This window comes from Camelina sativa, chromosome 18 (genome assembly GCF_000633955.1).
Source record: "Camelina sativa cultivar DH55 chromosome 18, Cs, whole genome shotgun sequence".
Classification (NCBI taxonomy): Eukaryota; Viridiplantae; Streptophyta; class Magnoliopsida; order Brassicales; family Brassicaceae; genus Camelina; species Camelina sativa.
This window is the reverse complement of record NC_025702.1, coordinates 8,933,153-8,948,057: the sequence shown is the minus strand read 5'-3', so window position 1 is coordinate 8,948,057 and position 14,905 is coordinate 8,933,153. Positions and strand designations below refer to the sequence as shown.

General features: G+C 35.9%; 1 protein-coding gene and 1 pseudogene across 1 annotated transcript in view; both read right to left on the bottom strand.

The window, feature by feature from the left end:
* LOC104760888 (DNA replication complex GINS protein SLD5-like) overlaps positions 1 to 406 on the bottom strand; it is a 2,434-nt gene extending 2,028 nt beyond the window's left edge. The window contains exon 1 of the mRNA XM_010483885.1: positions 60 to 406. Within this exon, the coding sequence (XP_010482187.1) occupies positions 60 to 230 (171 nt within the window). The 5' untranslated portion in view covers positions 231 to 406. The remainder of the gene's footprint in view (positions 1 to 59) is intronic.
* LOC104763271 lies at positions 12,357 to 13,473 on the bottom strand (annotated as a pseudogene).

Below are 14,905 nucleotides of genomic sequence, written 5' to 3'. Positions count from 1 at the left end.
AAAAAAAAAAAAAAAAAAACCCCAACACAAACAAAAATTAGGGATTTAGAGATATTTACCACTAATTCGATCTGTTCTTTGGCTCTTTCAACAAGAGCTCCTTCGTACTGAAGAATCTCCGGCGCCGCCTTCTCGTTACGCCACGCCCTCTTCAATAGCTCAACGTCCGATGTCGACATCATTGTTTCGTAATCCGCCGATGATCCCCCCACTTCCGAATTCGACGCCATTAAATCAATGCACTCAAGAATCTCTCTCTCTCTCTCTCTGCTTGAAGATTCAGATCAGATCAATTTGGTCGAGCGGGAACACGACTGTTGATTTGGCGCCAAAATGAAGGTCAAGGAAGAAGGGATTTAGTAGAAGCGCAAAATGTGTGCCTGTGTGGGCTTTTGAGTTTGGTGCTGAAGTGATGATTGTCATCATAATACGGGACAGTTTAGTTATTACGTAAACCGAATAAATAAACCGTAGAGAAAATTAAAATAATTTTGGTACGGTTTTGAATATCGGTCCAAATTCGGTTTTATAAATTCTTATACTGTATGTGTCCAGTTTTCTATTCAGGTATCTCATGTTCCTACAATCCTACATGATGACAGAGTCTAAAAGCCTTAGCTTTAGTGCATATACGAACTGATTGTTACACGAGAATGAGTCAAGAGACACATTCCTAGTGGTAATGCAACCATTGGTATACTACATTCCACTATTGCGGTTGAACCAGTAAATAGTTCCAGTTAAAGGAACATAAAAAAAATACTGATAGGACAAAGACAAAAGGCAAATGGACAGTGTTGAACGTCCATAAGCATGTCTTGCCTCTTGGAGTCTTAAACTTGTTAGTTAGGTAAGACAAGAGGTAAGAGCGCATAGATTCTTCACATCCTTAGTGAGTTGTGACGTATCACGTATGTTGTGATTCTCTATTGTATTTTTTTTTTTTTGTTAACTCAAAGAGTAAACCCCCAGACCTATAGAGGGGTCCGACACTAATCTTTTTGGGGAAGGGTATCCCACGGGTAGGGTCTCCCAGGTATATAAATGGACCGTAAGCAATGAGCCCATACCCATGTGGCCAAAGAGATAAAGCTAAGCAATTATGCGCTTGGAGAGAATCGATCCCTGGCCTAGACCAACATGGCGAATCTTCCACCAAAGCTAGAATCACTAGCCCACCACCTCGTGGTTAACGAGCTCTATTGTTTGCAAACCAGTTTTGAAGTTGTGATGCTCTTTAATTAGTGGTAATCGCACTAGTATAATTTTCTATGATAGAATTCACTCCCTTATTATTTCTCTGCTTCAGTGGGATTAGAATTCGTTTTTATTGTGTGTGTTATGAACCAACTATTTGCTCGAGAATTAAGAAACGATTGAAAGCTTAGCTCCCTCTTAACCCTAATTCTCTCTTAGAGATTAAGATTAATTATTGGGGCTTAGTTTCTCATTAATCAATAAAGACCATTATATAGGCCTTTACAACTTAATTAAAACCCTAGTTAAATATAGTAAATACTTTAACTTAGAATGAAAATTATGCAAACCAAATTCATAAACTAAAGCACCAAAACTAATTAGATAAAATGTCCTAACCAATGGCCTAATCAACCTAACCGTAGTCTTGTATCGGTGTGTGTGTTCGGATTAGGGTTTACTCCTTACTTGAGTACATCTTAAAAAAAACAGAGTATAAAAGAGGAGCTTTCTTGTAGACAAAATATAACCCTATAAAAATTTAATAAAACCCAACAAGAATGAAGAAAACTCAAAGCTATATTGATTTCTGATATATCATGGTTTTTGTGGTTTTTAACCATAATATAAGGAGTCTTTTTGAGTCTTTTGATTTGTTTTCTAGGATGTTTTTGAGTCTTTGCAGGTTTTCTAGAACTTTGGCACAGAAGGAGCAAAGTGGAGCAATTTGGATCATTTTGGAGCATAAATCTCGAAGAATCAATTTGGACTCGGATCAAAACAAGGGCATCGATCGACACCACTTAGGAGCATCGGTCGACACCCTCTTCAGCCGATGAAGAATCACAAATTTGGAAGTTTTACAAAGTTGCCCGAAGTTTTCCATATTTGCAACACAAGTCCCTGACGTGTTTTAGGACATATATATAGTGTTTTTGGGTTTTAGAAAACCCCAAAAGTTTTATTCTAGCAAGTTATTTTCTGCAACCTTTTTGAGAGAAGAGATATTGAGAGCTTTTGGGAGATAGATCTGAACTCCTTCGAGAGAAGAATTCCTAAACTCCTCTTTTTACTTTTAATATCTATTGCAAGTTATTCAGAATTATGTCTTGTTCTTCATTAAACATGTCTGAGTAGTTTGCTTGTTAGGTTTAGGGTTTTTCACAGAGATTTTATGATTTATTAGATCTGTTTATTTAGGATTCTTTATCTTTCTATATCTTCATCATAGGTTGTTCTTAATGTTAGATCTTTGATTAGTCATCTGAATTTAGATCTTAGGACTATTGATTGATATGAGAATATAATTGATTTTCCTGACAAAAACCTTTTGATGAGCAAAATTACTTTCTTCAAAAATATTTGATTTAGTGATTTTGTGAACAATCTAAACCTGTTTTTAAAAATTTTTAACCTAGAATTTTACAAAGAGATTTGGATTTTCTGGTTTTAAATTTAGATAATATTTGCAGTGAGAACTGATTTATTTTACAAAAGAGTTTAGAGTTCTAGATCTGATTTTTAATTGCTTGAATCCTAATTAATTTATTGATTTAATATTTTGTAATTTCCTGAGAAATTCCCTGGACCTAGCTTTTTGATCTTCTGAATTTACAACAGTTTTATTTAATATTTTGCTTTGCTTTTCTTTATTTAAATCAACTTGTTTAGCTTAATTATAAAACTTATTAATTTATTGTGTAGACTTGAGTCCTTGTGGAATTCGACCCCTAAGTATTACAATGAACTCTTAATGAGAGAGTAGCTCTAGGGTAAATTTGAGCACATCAAATTTTGGCACCGTTGCCGGGGACTCTTTGATCTACCATTAGATTTGAGTTTTTAATTTCGTCTAAATTTTTCTTTTTATTTTCTACTTACACATTTTTGTTTTTCCTCTCTTTGGTGTTTCAGGTTCATGCCTACTAGACCTCACACAAGGAGCAACAAGACTGATCCTACTGTGAATCTTTCAAACCAAGAGTTGGGAAAACTTGAGCGTGAGAACAGAAAAGCAGCCAAATCCTTGAAGATGGTTAACACAATCATTCTGGTTCGTGATGAGGATGGTGCTTTGAGAGATCAAGAGGGTCACTTGCGCAATGAGCAGGGCCAAAAGCTTGATGGAGAAGGCAATGTGATTGCTGAAGCTGTTGGCGACGAGCAGGCTGATGGTGTCGATCGACGCCAACTTGGCATCAATCGACACCCCCTTCCTGCAGACGGACGTGGAGCTGCAAACCACGTTAACAATCCGGTTCGAAGACAGGAGCACAACCGAGACTTGATCAGGACTATTGCAGACTTCAACAGAGCTGATTTGATGTATGAAAACCGCTCTGCAATTGTTCCTCCTCCATTCCAGAGGAATGATTTTGAGTTGAAACCTGCATATTTTCAACTAGTTGGGCAGAGACCTTTCTCTAACCTGCCCAATGAGAAGCCTTTGGACCACATTGAGCATTTTGAGGATCTTGTGACCAGTATCAAGGCTAATGGAGTGACTGAGGATTACATCTTCTGCAAGCTCTTCCCTTACTCACTTGCAGAAGAGGCATCTCAGTGGTTGAAGCAGTTACCAGCTGGATCATTGACAAATTGGCATGACGTCAAGGTGGTCTTCCTCAACTACTTTTATGATGATGCAATGTCAGATGAGCTGAGAGTCAAGCNCACAACCGAGACTTGATCAGGACTATTGCAGACTTCAACAGAGCTGATTTGATGTATGAAAACCGCTCTGCAATTGTTCCTCCTCCATTCCAGAGGAATGATTTTGAGTTGAAACCTGCATATTTTCAACTAGTTGGGCAGAGACCTTTCTCTAACCTGCCCAATGAGAAGCCTTTGGACCACATTGAGCATTTTGAGGATCTTGTGACCAGTATCAAGGCTAATGGAGTGACTGAGGATTACATCTTCTGCAAGCTCTTCCCTTACTCACTTGCAGAAGAGGCATCTCAGTGGTTGAAGCAGTTACCAGCTGGATCATTGACAAATTGGCATGACGTCAAGGTGGTCTTCCTCAACTACTTTTATGATGATGCAATGTCAGATGAGCTGAGAGTCAAGCTGTCCTCTTTCAAGCAAAGACCAGATGAAGCTTTCAAGGCAGCTTGGGTGAGATTCAAGGCTTATCAAAGGGACTGTCCACACCATGGAATTTCAAGAGTGAAACTGCTAAACATCTTTTTTAGAGGAATTGACTGGGAATATCAGCTAGCTTTGGATGCTGCAAGTCATGGGAACTTCAAGACAATATGCTGAAGCTTTGATTGAGAATTTGGCTTCCAGCAATAGCACAAAGAGAGCAGATAATGAAAGGAAGAGATTACATGGAGGATTTGATTCAAAACAGCTAGCTTTTGTTAATGCCAAACTGGATTTAGTTCACAATCTTCTAGTGGGTAAGAAGCCAGTTCAATTTGCTGCTGAGGTTGAGACATTTGAGCCTGAGCCAGAGAATACTGAGGAGAATGTCAACTATGTGTATGGAGCTGGGTATCAAGGACAAAGATTCGGTAATCAGCAAAGCAACAAGCCTTACAGTGGGAACTCTTTGGGCTACACTGCTAAGCCTGATTTTCAGAAGCAGCAACAAGGGAACAATTTCACAAGGACTTATGGGAACTCTTCCTATCAATCTCCACATCCACAAACTCCTTCTGAGAACAGCATGGAGGCCATGCTTGAGCAGCTTCTTCAGGGACAAGAGAATATGACAGTGACATTCAATAGGAAGATTGATAATGTCTACACAGAGCTTATTGGAAGGATTGATGCACTGAATGTACATGTTAAGCAATTGGAGAGTCAAGTGGCACAGACTGTTGGGTCTGTTAAAACACAAGAGGGTTTTCTTCCTGGAAGAGCTGAGTCAAACCCCAAGCATGCTTGCAATGCCATATCAGTGAGAGATGAAGATGCTGGTGCAATTATTTCTGCAGAACAGGGAGAAAAATCGATCAAATTCTCGGGTTCAGATGATGGTTTCGATCGACACCACCTGGGTGTTGGTCGACACCCCTCTCAGACAGAACCCAAAGTTGCTAAATCTCAGGTTCTAGCAGTTGAGAGGGTATACCAACCTAAGATTCCTTTTCCTAAGCCAAGAAAATCCAAGCAGGAGATGGAGGAAGCTAGATGCAAGGCAATATGGACAAGGTGATGATTGAGATGCATTTGATTGATGCAGTTAAGCTTTCACCACCTCTTAAGCGGTATGTGAAGAGTATGGTATCCAATGGTTTGAGCCTTGAGGATGGAGCACTACTTACAAAAGATGTCAGTGCAATTCTGTTGAACCAGCCTGTTCAAAGGAGAAAAGAGAGGAAGCAAGAAGTGGTAGTCTCTGAGAGAGTGAGTGCAGCAATTCAGTGTAGGACTGCTAAGAAGTTACCAGATCCTGGAAGCTTTGTACTTGATTGCTCAATCTCAACAGGAAGGTTTCCACACTCACTTTGTGATCTTGGTTCTAGTATTAATCTGATGCCACATTCTGTTGATGTGAGACTTGGGATGACAGATTTTAAGCCAACTCAGATATCTCTTATCTTAGCTGATCGATCCCGAAGATTTTCTGAAGGTGTTTTAGAAGATATTCCAATTAAGGTTGAAAACGTCATGATTCCCACTGACTTTGTGGTGCTGAAGTATGATAAAGAGCCTAGTGATCCTCTGATCTTAGGAAGATCTTTCTTGGCAACAGCTGGTGCAATCATAGATGTGCAGAAGGGACACATAACACTGAATGTGGAAGGTTTGAGTCTGAACTTTGAGATGCATAAGCTGAGGAGAGCTCCTACTATTGATGGACAAACTTTTTCTGTTGAAAAAGTTTCTGATATTCGAGCATCAAGCTCAATGTCGATCGACACCGCTGCAACATCGATCGACACCCCTCCACGATTGAGCCCACACTTGACCAGAACTGAAAGCTCGCAGGACATTCTCTGTGCTTCAAGTCAGAAACCTGTTCCATCACAGAAAAATCACCTCTCCACACTCCAGAACCCGCATGTAAGGCCAAGGTACACATCTTCTGCACCTAAACCCCCTCCTATCATCAATAAGACTTTAAAAGGTACAAAAACTGTTTTGCAGTTAACCAAGCCACAAGATTATCGTAGAGCGCTTGTTTCTTCTGTTGATGATTTTGCAGGACATAAAAGAGGCAAACCCATCCCAAAATCCCGCCCTGGTCCTGTTCCTCATATCCTTGGTAGACCTCACTCTTCTACTGTTTATACACCACCTTGGATGAAGAGGACATTCTCTCGGAAGCATGGATTTTCATGTTCTGATCCACCCGATGAATGAGCTTCAACGCAGTCCAGCTAATGACTGAAAACAAGCGCTTAGTGGGAGAGGCAACCCACTTCTAGGTTTCTCTTTTCCTTTTGAGTCATTTTTCTTTTTGCATTGAGTCAGTTTTTGTTTGAAATTTGTTTGAAATCATGAACTATCTATCTATCATGTTGCTTTTAACTTGTGTTTGAGTGTTTCTTAACAGAATCATCATCTAAGGATTGATCCATCAACACAACACTGCAACTAAGGAGTTTCGGCCAAATTCACTGTTCGCCAAGGGTATCGATCGACACCACTCTGGCATCGGTCGACACCAGCTGGTAACCCGAAAACAGTTCATCTTTTCCTTACAATTTTCAATACGTTTTTGTTTCTTTAGCTTTCCTCTTACTTGAAAACACTGGGGACAGTGTCGTTTAAGTCTGGGGGAGGTTAGTACTAACTACTAACATAGTTTTTGTTTTTAGTGTGTCAAAACCGATTTTTGTTTTTATTGAGTCAAATTTTTCAAAATTGTGTTGGGAACTATGATTTTTCTTTTTAGGTGTATTGCCTTGGTTGATTAATGCTGCAGATTGAATCCACTATTTCGACTAATGAAAAATCCAATGGCTGACAAGTAAACCAGAGACATCCAAATTTCCAACAGAATCCATAAAAGTCTGAGGTAACTTCTGCACTTTTCTTTTATCTCATCAAGGAGATTAATGTTCATAGAGCTTGACTCCTTGTTCATACCTGACAAGTAAGATTTCAAAAGAAAATGGTACTCCTCTCCCTTATTCAAGTTAAAAAAAAATAAAAGATTATTCCTGAGAGCTTTGTTTAGAAAAAAAAAAAGAGAATAAAAGATGAGATGATTTTGATCGGTTTAGAGAGGGAGGTAAATTACCAGTGACCTCATTATTCTACTCTTGAGTCAAATGATCACACAAAGCTTAGAAGCAAGGGGTAGGTAAATTACCGATGACCCCATTATTCGCCTACAACTTTGAGAAAAAGAATAGTAAAAAAAAAAAACAAAAAAAAAACAGCAAAGCAAAGCTCAAAGGAGGATAAGCATAGAATAAGTCTGGGGGAGAGAAAGAGTACCACATGTTGTACAAGTTATATCTTGCTTGTTATGGTATAGTACGGGAATGAGTCTAGAAGGTTCTTGACATTGATCAAATTGATGAGACCCACTGATGAAGGCTTAATGGAGGAAGTAGTGGAATTTGGTTTGAATTTGGGATGCTACGAATGTCAACGGAGAAGTACATGGTGGTTCGATTTGGATTTGTCCACTAAGCATATGGATTATGGTTTGAATGATCATGACATTACTTTAGAAAGAAAATGAGTTTCTTTGTTTTCAAACCTCTTTCACATGTCTAAGTTTCTGTTTTGCTTGAGGGCAAGCAAATGCTAAGTCTGGGGGAGTTGATATATCATGGTTTTTGTGGTTTTTAACCATGATATAAGGAGTCTTTTTGAGTCTTTTGATTTGTTTTCTAGGATGTTTTTGAGTCTTTGCAGGTTTTCTAGGACTTTGGCACAGAAGGAGCAAAGTGGAGCAATTTGGATCATTTTGGAGCATAAATCTCGAAGAATCAATTTGGACTCGGATCAAAACAAGGGCATCGATCGACACCACTTAGGAGCATCGGTCGACACCCTCTTCAGCCGATGAAGAATCACAAATTTGGAAGTTTTACAAAGTTGCCCGAAGTTTTTCATATTTGCAACACAAGTCCCTGACGTGTTTTAGGACATATATATAGTGTTTTTGGGTTTTAGAAAACCCCAAAAGTTTTATTCTAGCAAGTTATTTTCTGCAACCTTTTTGAGAGAAGAGATATTGAGAGCTTTTGGGAGATAGATCTGAACTCCTTCGAGAGAAGAATTCCTAAACTCCTCTTTTTACTTTTAATATCTATTGCAAGTTATTCAGAATTATGTCTTGTTCTTCATTAAACATGTCTGAGTAGTTTGCTTGTTAGGTTTAGGGTTTTTCACAGAGATTTTATGATTTATTAGATCTGTTTATTTAGGATTCTTTATCTTTCTATATCTTCATCATAGGTTGTTCTTAATGTTAGATCTTTGATTAGTCATCTGAATTTAGATCTTAGGACTATTGATTGATATGAGAATATAATTGATTTTCCTGACAAAAACCTTTTGATGAGCAAAATTACTTTCTTCAAAAATATTTGATTTAGTGATTTTGTGAACAATCTAAACCTGTTTTTAAAAATTTTTAACCTAGAATTTTACAAAGAGATTTGGATTTTCTGGTTTTAAATTTAGATAATATTTGCAGTGAGAACTGATTTATTTTACAAAAGAGTTTAGAGTTCTAGATCTGATTTTTAATTGTTTGAATCCTAATTAATTTATTGATTTAATATTTTGTAATTTCCTGAGAAATTCTCTGGACCTAGCTTTTTGATCTTTTGAATTTATAACAGTTTTTGTTAATATTTTGCCTTGCTTTTCTTTATTTAAATCAACTTGTTTAGCTTAATTATAAAACTTATTAATTTAATGTGTAGATTTGAGTCCTTGTGGAATTCGACCCCTAAGTATTACAGTGACCTCTTAATTTGAGAGAGTAGCTCTAGGGTAAATTTGAGCACATCAATTTCACAATTAAGATGGAGAGAAAACACAGTACACTGTAACTGGAGACAAGACACAAGCAACACAAACAAAAGTATTTTTCATAGGCAAAGCATGGTTAAACAGTTTACAGGTTGTGCATTATGTTTGGAAGTGAAAGCGACGTCAGCTGTAGACATTTTCCAAAACCTATATATTCAGCAAAAAAAAACGAACGACATTACCCGCTAGCTAGTCTAATGAGACATTCATCACGCAGTAGTAAAAACGAATAGAGTTTGGGATCAGAGGATTTATCAAAGTAACAGTGTCACAAAATAAGCTTAACCATTTACAAGCAAGCGAGTGCAGATGCTTTGTAGGCAAAGACATGATAATTGCATTACGCTTAAAAGTCCTTCATAATTGCATTACGCTTAAAACTCCGTCACTGTTACAAATGTGGTTGCAAGGTAACTAAAATGTTTATCAACACTTTTCATATATTTATTTTAAACAAGAATATTTTTAGAAACTATACTATGACCAAGAATTGAGTTTTTTTATTTATTGAACCCTATAATTTATCGAATATAAAAATTATTTACACATATGTTTTCAAATATACCCAATTTCTGATTTTGTTAAGACTTTTTCTAACCTTCCAAGACATATATGTCAATTTCTATATATATTTTAGAACTTTAAATTATTTTTCATTTATTACTAAATTGAAAGTTTAAAGATACAAAAAAACAACTAATAATGATAAATAAACAAAAAAAAACATTCATTAAGCAGTTGAAAAAAAAAGTTAGGGATCAGAGGGTTTATCAAAGTAACAGTGACAAAATAAGCTTATATATCATCTACAAGCAAGTGAAGTGAGTGAAGAAGATGTTTTTAAGCAAAGACAGCGCGCGATGATAGTTGGATTACGCTAAAAACGCAAAACATTCCTTCATAAGTGGCATACTAAGAAAAAGAAAGCCATATATATAAGGGTAAATTATATGCAGTAGCCACAAGGTGAGTTTTTAATTCAATTTAGGTCAAAGTGAAAAGTATTTTTCATGTGTTAGCCATCTCTATAATTTTGGACAACTAAATCCTTGAATCAAACAAACCAAATGAAGTCTTTAGTTAAGTTAGAATTGTTCCCCTTATGACTAAAATGGTGCTAGTTAGTTTTCTGGCCAACTATAGCGTAACAAGGGAATCAAAGAATAAAAAATTATGAAATATTAAGTTTATTATTATTTATCACTATCTTTTATTTTTGCAGTATTTTCTTTTTCTTTGTTATAACTATTTTTTATTTTCGTACTATTAATTATAATTTATTTTTCTCTATCTTTTAGACCCATTTTCATATATTTTTTTAATTTGAATCGTGTCGTTAAAGATAATTGGAGATTAACACTGACATGTACATATGTGTACGTACATGGTAATAAATTATATACTTTTGTGTACGTATATATTAAAATTTACATGGTAAACATTCAAATCATGTATGAACGATCTTTGTATACATCAAATGTTGAGTTAATATATACATCAGATATTGAGTTATTTATAATCTATGTAATCGGAAACAATGCTATATATAATACGAGAAATTTTAAGAAAAAAAAGTGAACGTACATGAGTTCAATGTATATTGAGATTGTGTACGTACACGAGTTTAATGTATATTGAGATTGTGTATGTACACAGGTTCAATGTATATTGAGATCTTGTACATGAGACGGAAGTAAAATTAGTATGACATGAAAGACATTGTATGTTTGAAGGGGTTATATACGCTTAAGTTAATATGTACCTATATGGTTTTCTAGGGTTTAATTGTTAGGGGTTGTGTACGTTTAAGTTAAGATGATCTTTTACATATACGGGTTGTTTAGAGAGTATGTAAGTTTAAGTCAATATGACTATGTACGTACATGGCTTAAGGTAATTTTTAGGTTTCGTTTAGGGGTTGCGTATATTTAAACCAATATCATGTACGTAAATGATTTATGGTTTAAGTTTTAGGGATTTTGTACATTGAAATCAATATGATTGTGTACGTATACAATTTAGGGTTTAATTTCCAGCATTTGTCAAACTTGTATATGATATCATGTACTTTTGTGAGGTTTAAAGCTTTTTTCTCTTCATTTGTTATTTAATAAGCATGTCTAATCATATTTGCATTTCATTTGTCATTTTAGGTGCTTTGCATGGAGTTTTAGAGTTTAGAATGAGTTTAAAAATAGTGCTAAAGAAGTTGGGAGTTTAAAAACAAAACAAAAAAAATATATTACAAATGACCAACCAATTACTATTATTATATGTATACCATAATAGTATTGCCATATACACATATACAGTAAGTGAAACAATGAGAAATTATGATATATACACGAGTGATTGTTTACGTGAGGGACTCGACATCACGTTCTCTCTCATTTCAAAGTTACAAATAGTAACTATTTTATTTTAATATTTTCTTTATAAACGAACTAGAAAATTAATTAAGTTATCTCTTATTTTATACTTTATGTACTTTATTCTCGTGTTATCGTATACAACTCTTGTAAAACTAAAACATATGTATTATGTACATACTTACTACAATATAAGTTTTGTGTTGGCTGTGAACATGTATATTTGGATATATACTCCATAATAGTACATAATCTAATAGACGTACACATAATCAATATTACGTACACCATAAAATGCGTACACGTACACAAAATAAATTTAATGAAGGATATTTTTGTAATTTTGCAATCATCTGCAATCTGACTACCCTGCAACCCTAAAAAATTTTCAGCCACCATTCACAGTTTTTTCATAATCTTTTGTGTTTGTACGTTTTTAATTTTTTTTACACATAAATCTTGCAAATCTAGCATATATAATTATGTTTTAAATTCAAAAAACTTAAGTTTATTTTGTAGTTATTGAAGAAGAACAATGACTTTTTCACCACAAACCATCTTCACTTCTTCGTTTCTTCTCTCTTCATTTTCTTTATCTTTAGTTATTTATATATTATTGAAATTAATTAATTTAATCAAAGAACTGTTACATTTGATGGGAGTAAACCAAACCAAAATAGTTTGGTTAGAGGGCATTGTTGTCTAAAATAACATTGTGGCTATTCTCTGAAAGATGTAATTGACTTTATCAAGTCATGAAAGAAAAACAAAAATTGGTGTGTTTTGTGAAAATTATTTTATATATAATAACCAGGTTCATTACGTTCTAACCTGTCAAACAGTAGCTGAGATAGCACGCATGAATCTATAAAACTTAGGGACTGTAAGAACCGCGTCGAACCATTCGACCTTCCCCCAAATCTCATCACTGTTGCGCTTTTCTAGAGAAATCTCTGCACACCAAATCATCTTCTCCTTATACTGACTTGCACGCACATACTTGTCCCACAAAACAACAAGCTTACCACCACAATGCACTAGGTTAACAGTACTATAATAAGCAATATTAGGCAAACCTTCAAGACCCTTCAAATTATTCAAGCATCTTAGCTTAGAGTCATACCATAGGACTCGACCTGGACGATAACAATAACAATACGTTATGTTATCAATCACGCAATGAGAGTGCTGAAACCATCCTGTTTGAAAATTCGGATGCTCTTTTGTAATCGCTATCCATTTATCTTCTTTTGGCTTGTAAGCCACAACCTTATCCCCAAACAGGTAGATATCTCCTTCAAACACTAAGCTCTGGTTCATATGACTACATCTCTTATCTAGAGGGCTTGAGATAGGCTCCCAAGTTTGAGTATTTGGATCGAAAACCTCCATCCAATTTGAAGAAGTGAAGTCATGCAAGCCTCCTACTACATAGATTTTTCCATCAACGACATGAACAGCTTGGTAATCCCGGTCCTTCCGCATGCTTGGAGCCTTGTGCCATGTATGAGATATGCAGTCCAGGATTGAGACGCTACAGGATGCATTCTCAATGGTTCCCAATGGCATAGATATTAGAACCAACAGCCACCACATCCTTATAGTCCATAGGAGGAACTGGGGCCGGAACCAAAACATGTGCAGTTGACTTCTTATTCTTCTTCTTGGGGATGTTGGTTAGGGTTTGATTAGGTTTTTGGCAGAGAGTGAACAAACGTGGTATAGGGTCAGAAGGGAACTTTAAGCACACGTAGAGACAACTCTCCATGTGGTTTAACAAAGACCGAGTCTTGTAAAGCTCCGGTGAAGCAACGAGGCTTCGACAGCTCTTGGAGACTATGGAGAGAGTCGGGTAGTACAATCTAGAGACGCGTGCGAAGCAAGTCAAGAGCAAATCATATGGAAGTGATTCCGGAGACTGCTTCTTCGTCTTCTTCTTTACGGACGTCATCGAGATAAAATCGTCGTTGACCTAACCTTTCGTTTTTTCGATGTCGTCGTCTCCATGTTTTAGAGTTCTTAATAGAAGTAGTGGATCAGAATCCTTTTGTTGAATCGTAATGGGCCTCAAAATAATAAATAATTTTGAGACATGCTTTTTTTAAAAAATTGAAAAAATGGAAATATAAGAACAATTTGGTGGTTAGTTTATTTGTTAATGAAGGCTAATTTTGTAAGTCTATTTCTTTTTGCTAGTTTGTGTTTAGATTGTAGCTTTACCACTGAGTCACTGACTGATTCAGTTTTGATTTGTGGACAAGGTCTGATGATACATAACACGCGAAATATTATATGTTTCGGTGAGGAAAGAGATTGGCGGTAGAAATCCTATGAGAACGAGTGGTAAAGTTCTGGAATTGTTGCTGGTTGAAACGTGAGGAATAGGAGAAAAATAATATGAGAGATGAAGGATAATCAGGGTGTAAGAAGAATAAGTGTGAAGAGTAATGGTGAACACGAGAGTTTAAGAGAATGAGTGTGAAGAGTAAAGTATGTATAAGAATTGCGAGTTTGGAGAGAGAATGTGAGAAAGAGATGATCATTTCTTACTTGATTTGTAACCAATTAAGATACAAACTATAGAAAGACATACAACATGAATATCCTATACAAGATCATTTGCACATTTGACCATGTTGAAAGTGACATGTCATAAGAGGGTTTAAACCCTTAAGGCCACATGTGCGATCTTTCTTTGTCTTGAGCTCCCCCACTTGCATTTGCGCCTAATGGTCATATGAGAAGAATCTAAACTCTCCAAACCCTCCAATGACTTCATCCGATCTTATAGGGGGAGAGAGATTGGTTGTACAATTTTGGTGAAAAGAGCACCATAATTTCGGTGGAGGAAGAGATTAGTGGTAGAGATCTGGTGAGAAGGGAGGGGCATAATTCTTCTGGAGTTGCTGCAGGTTGAAGCGGTAGGGAATAAGAACAAAAGAAACGAGAGATGAAGAATAAAAGAAAGAGAAATACTTGACTTACTTCAGTAATCGCATCTACCTCTCTAACAAAACATTGTAGCTCATAGTTAGTTTGTTAAATCATTTTGGTTTCGTAGTTACTTTGTGCATATAGTCTTTTTTTTTTCTGCAATTAACTTCATGTCCATAACACAAAACTAAATAAAGTCACATGGTTTTCTTCTTAGATTAATAAGTATATGTTTCTTTTCGTTACAAAGTTTTATGTATACATGTATTACATGAATAAAATTGTTAACATTAAAGTTTTATTGTACTAAAAAGTATATATATGGTCCAACGGCGCAAGCATGAATTTTTTCAAGGAAAAAAAATCGTGATTCTCGGAATTCTTAGTGCTAGTTAAGAGAAGCCCGTCAACTGTCAGCTCTGGCTTAAAGGAAAATACTGGTTTTCGAG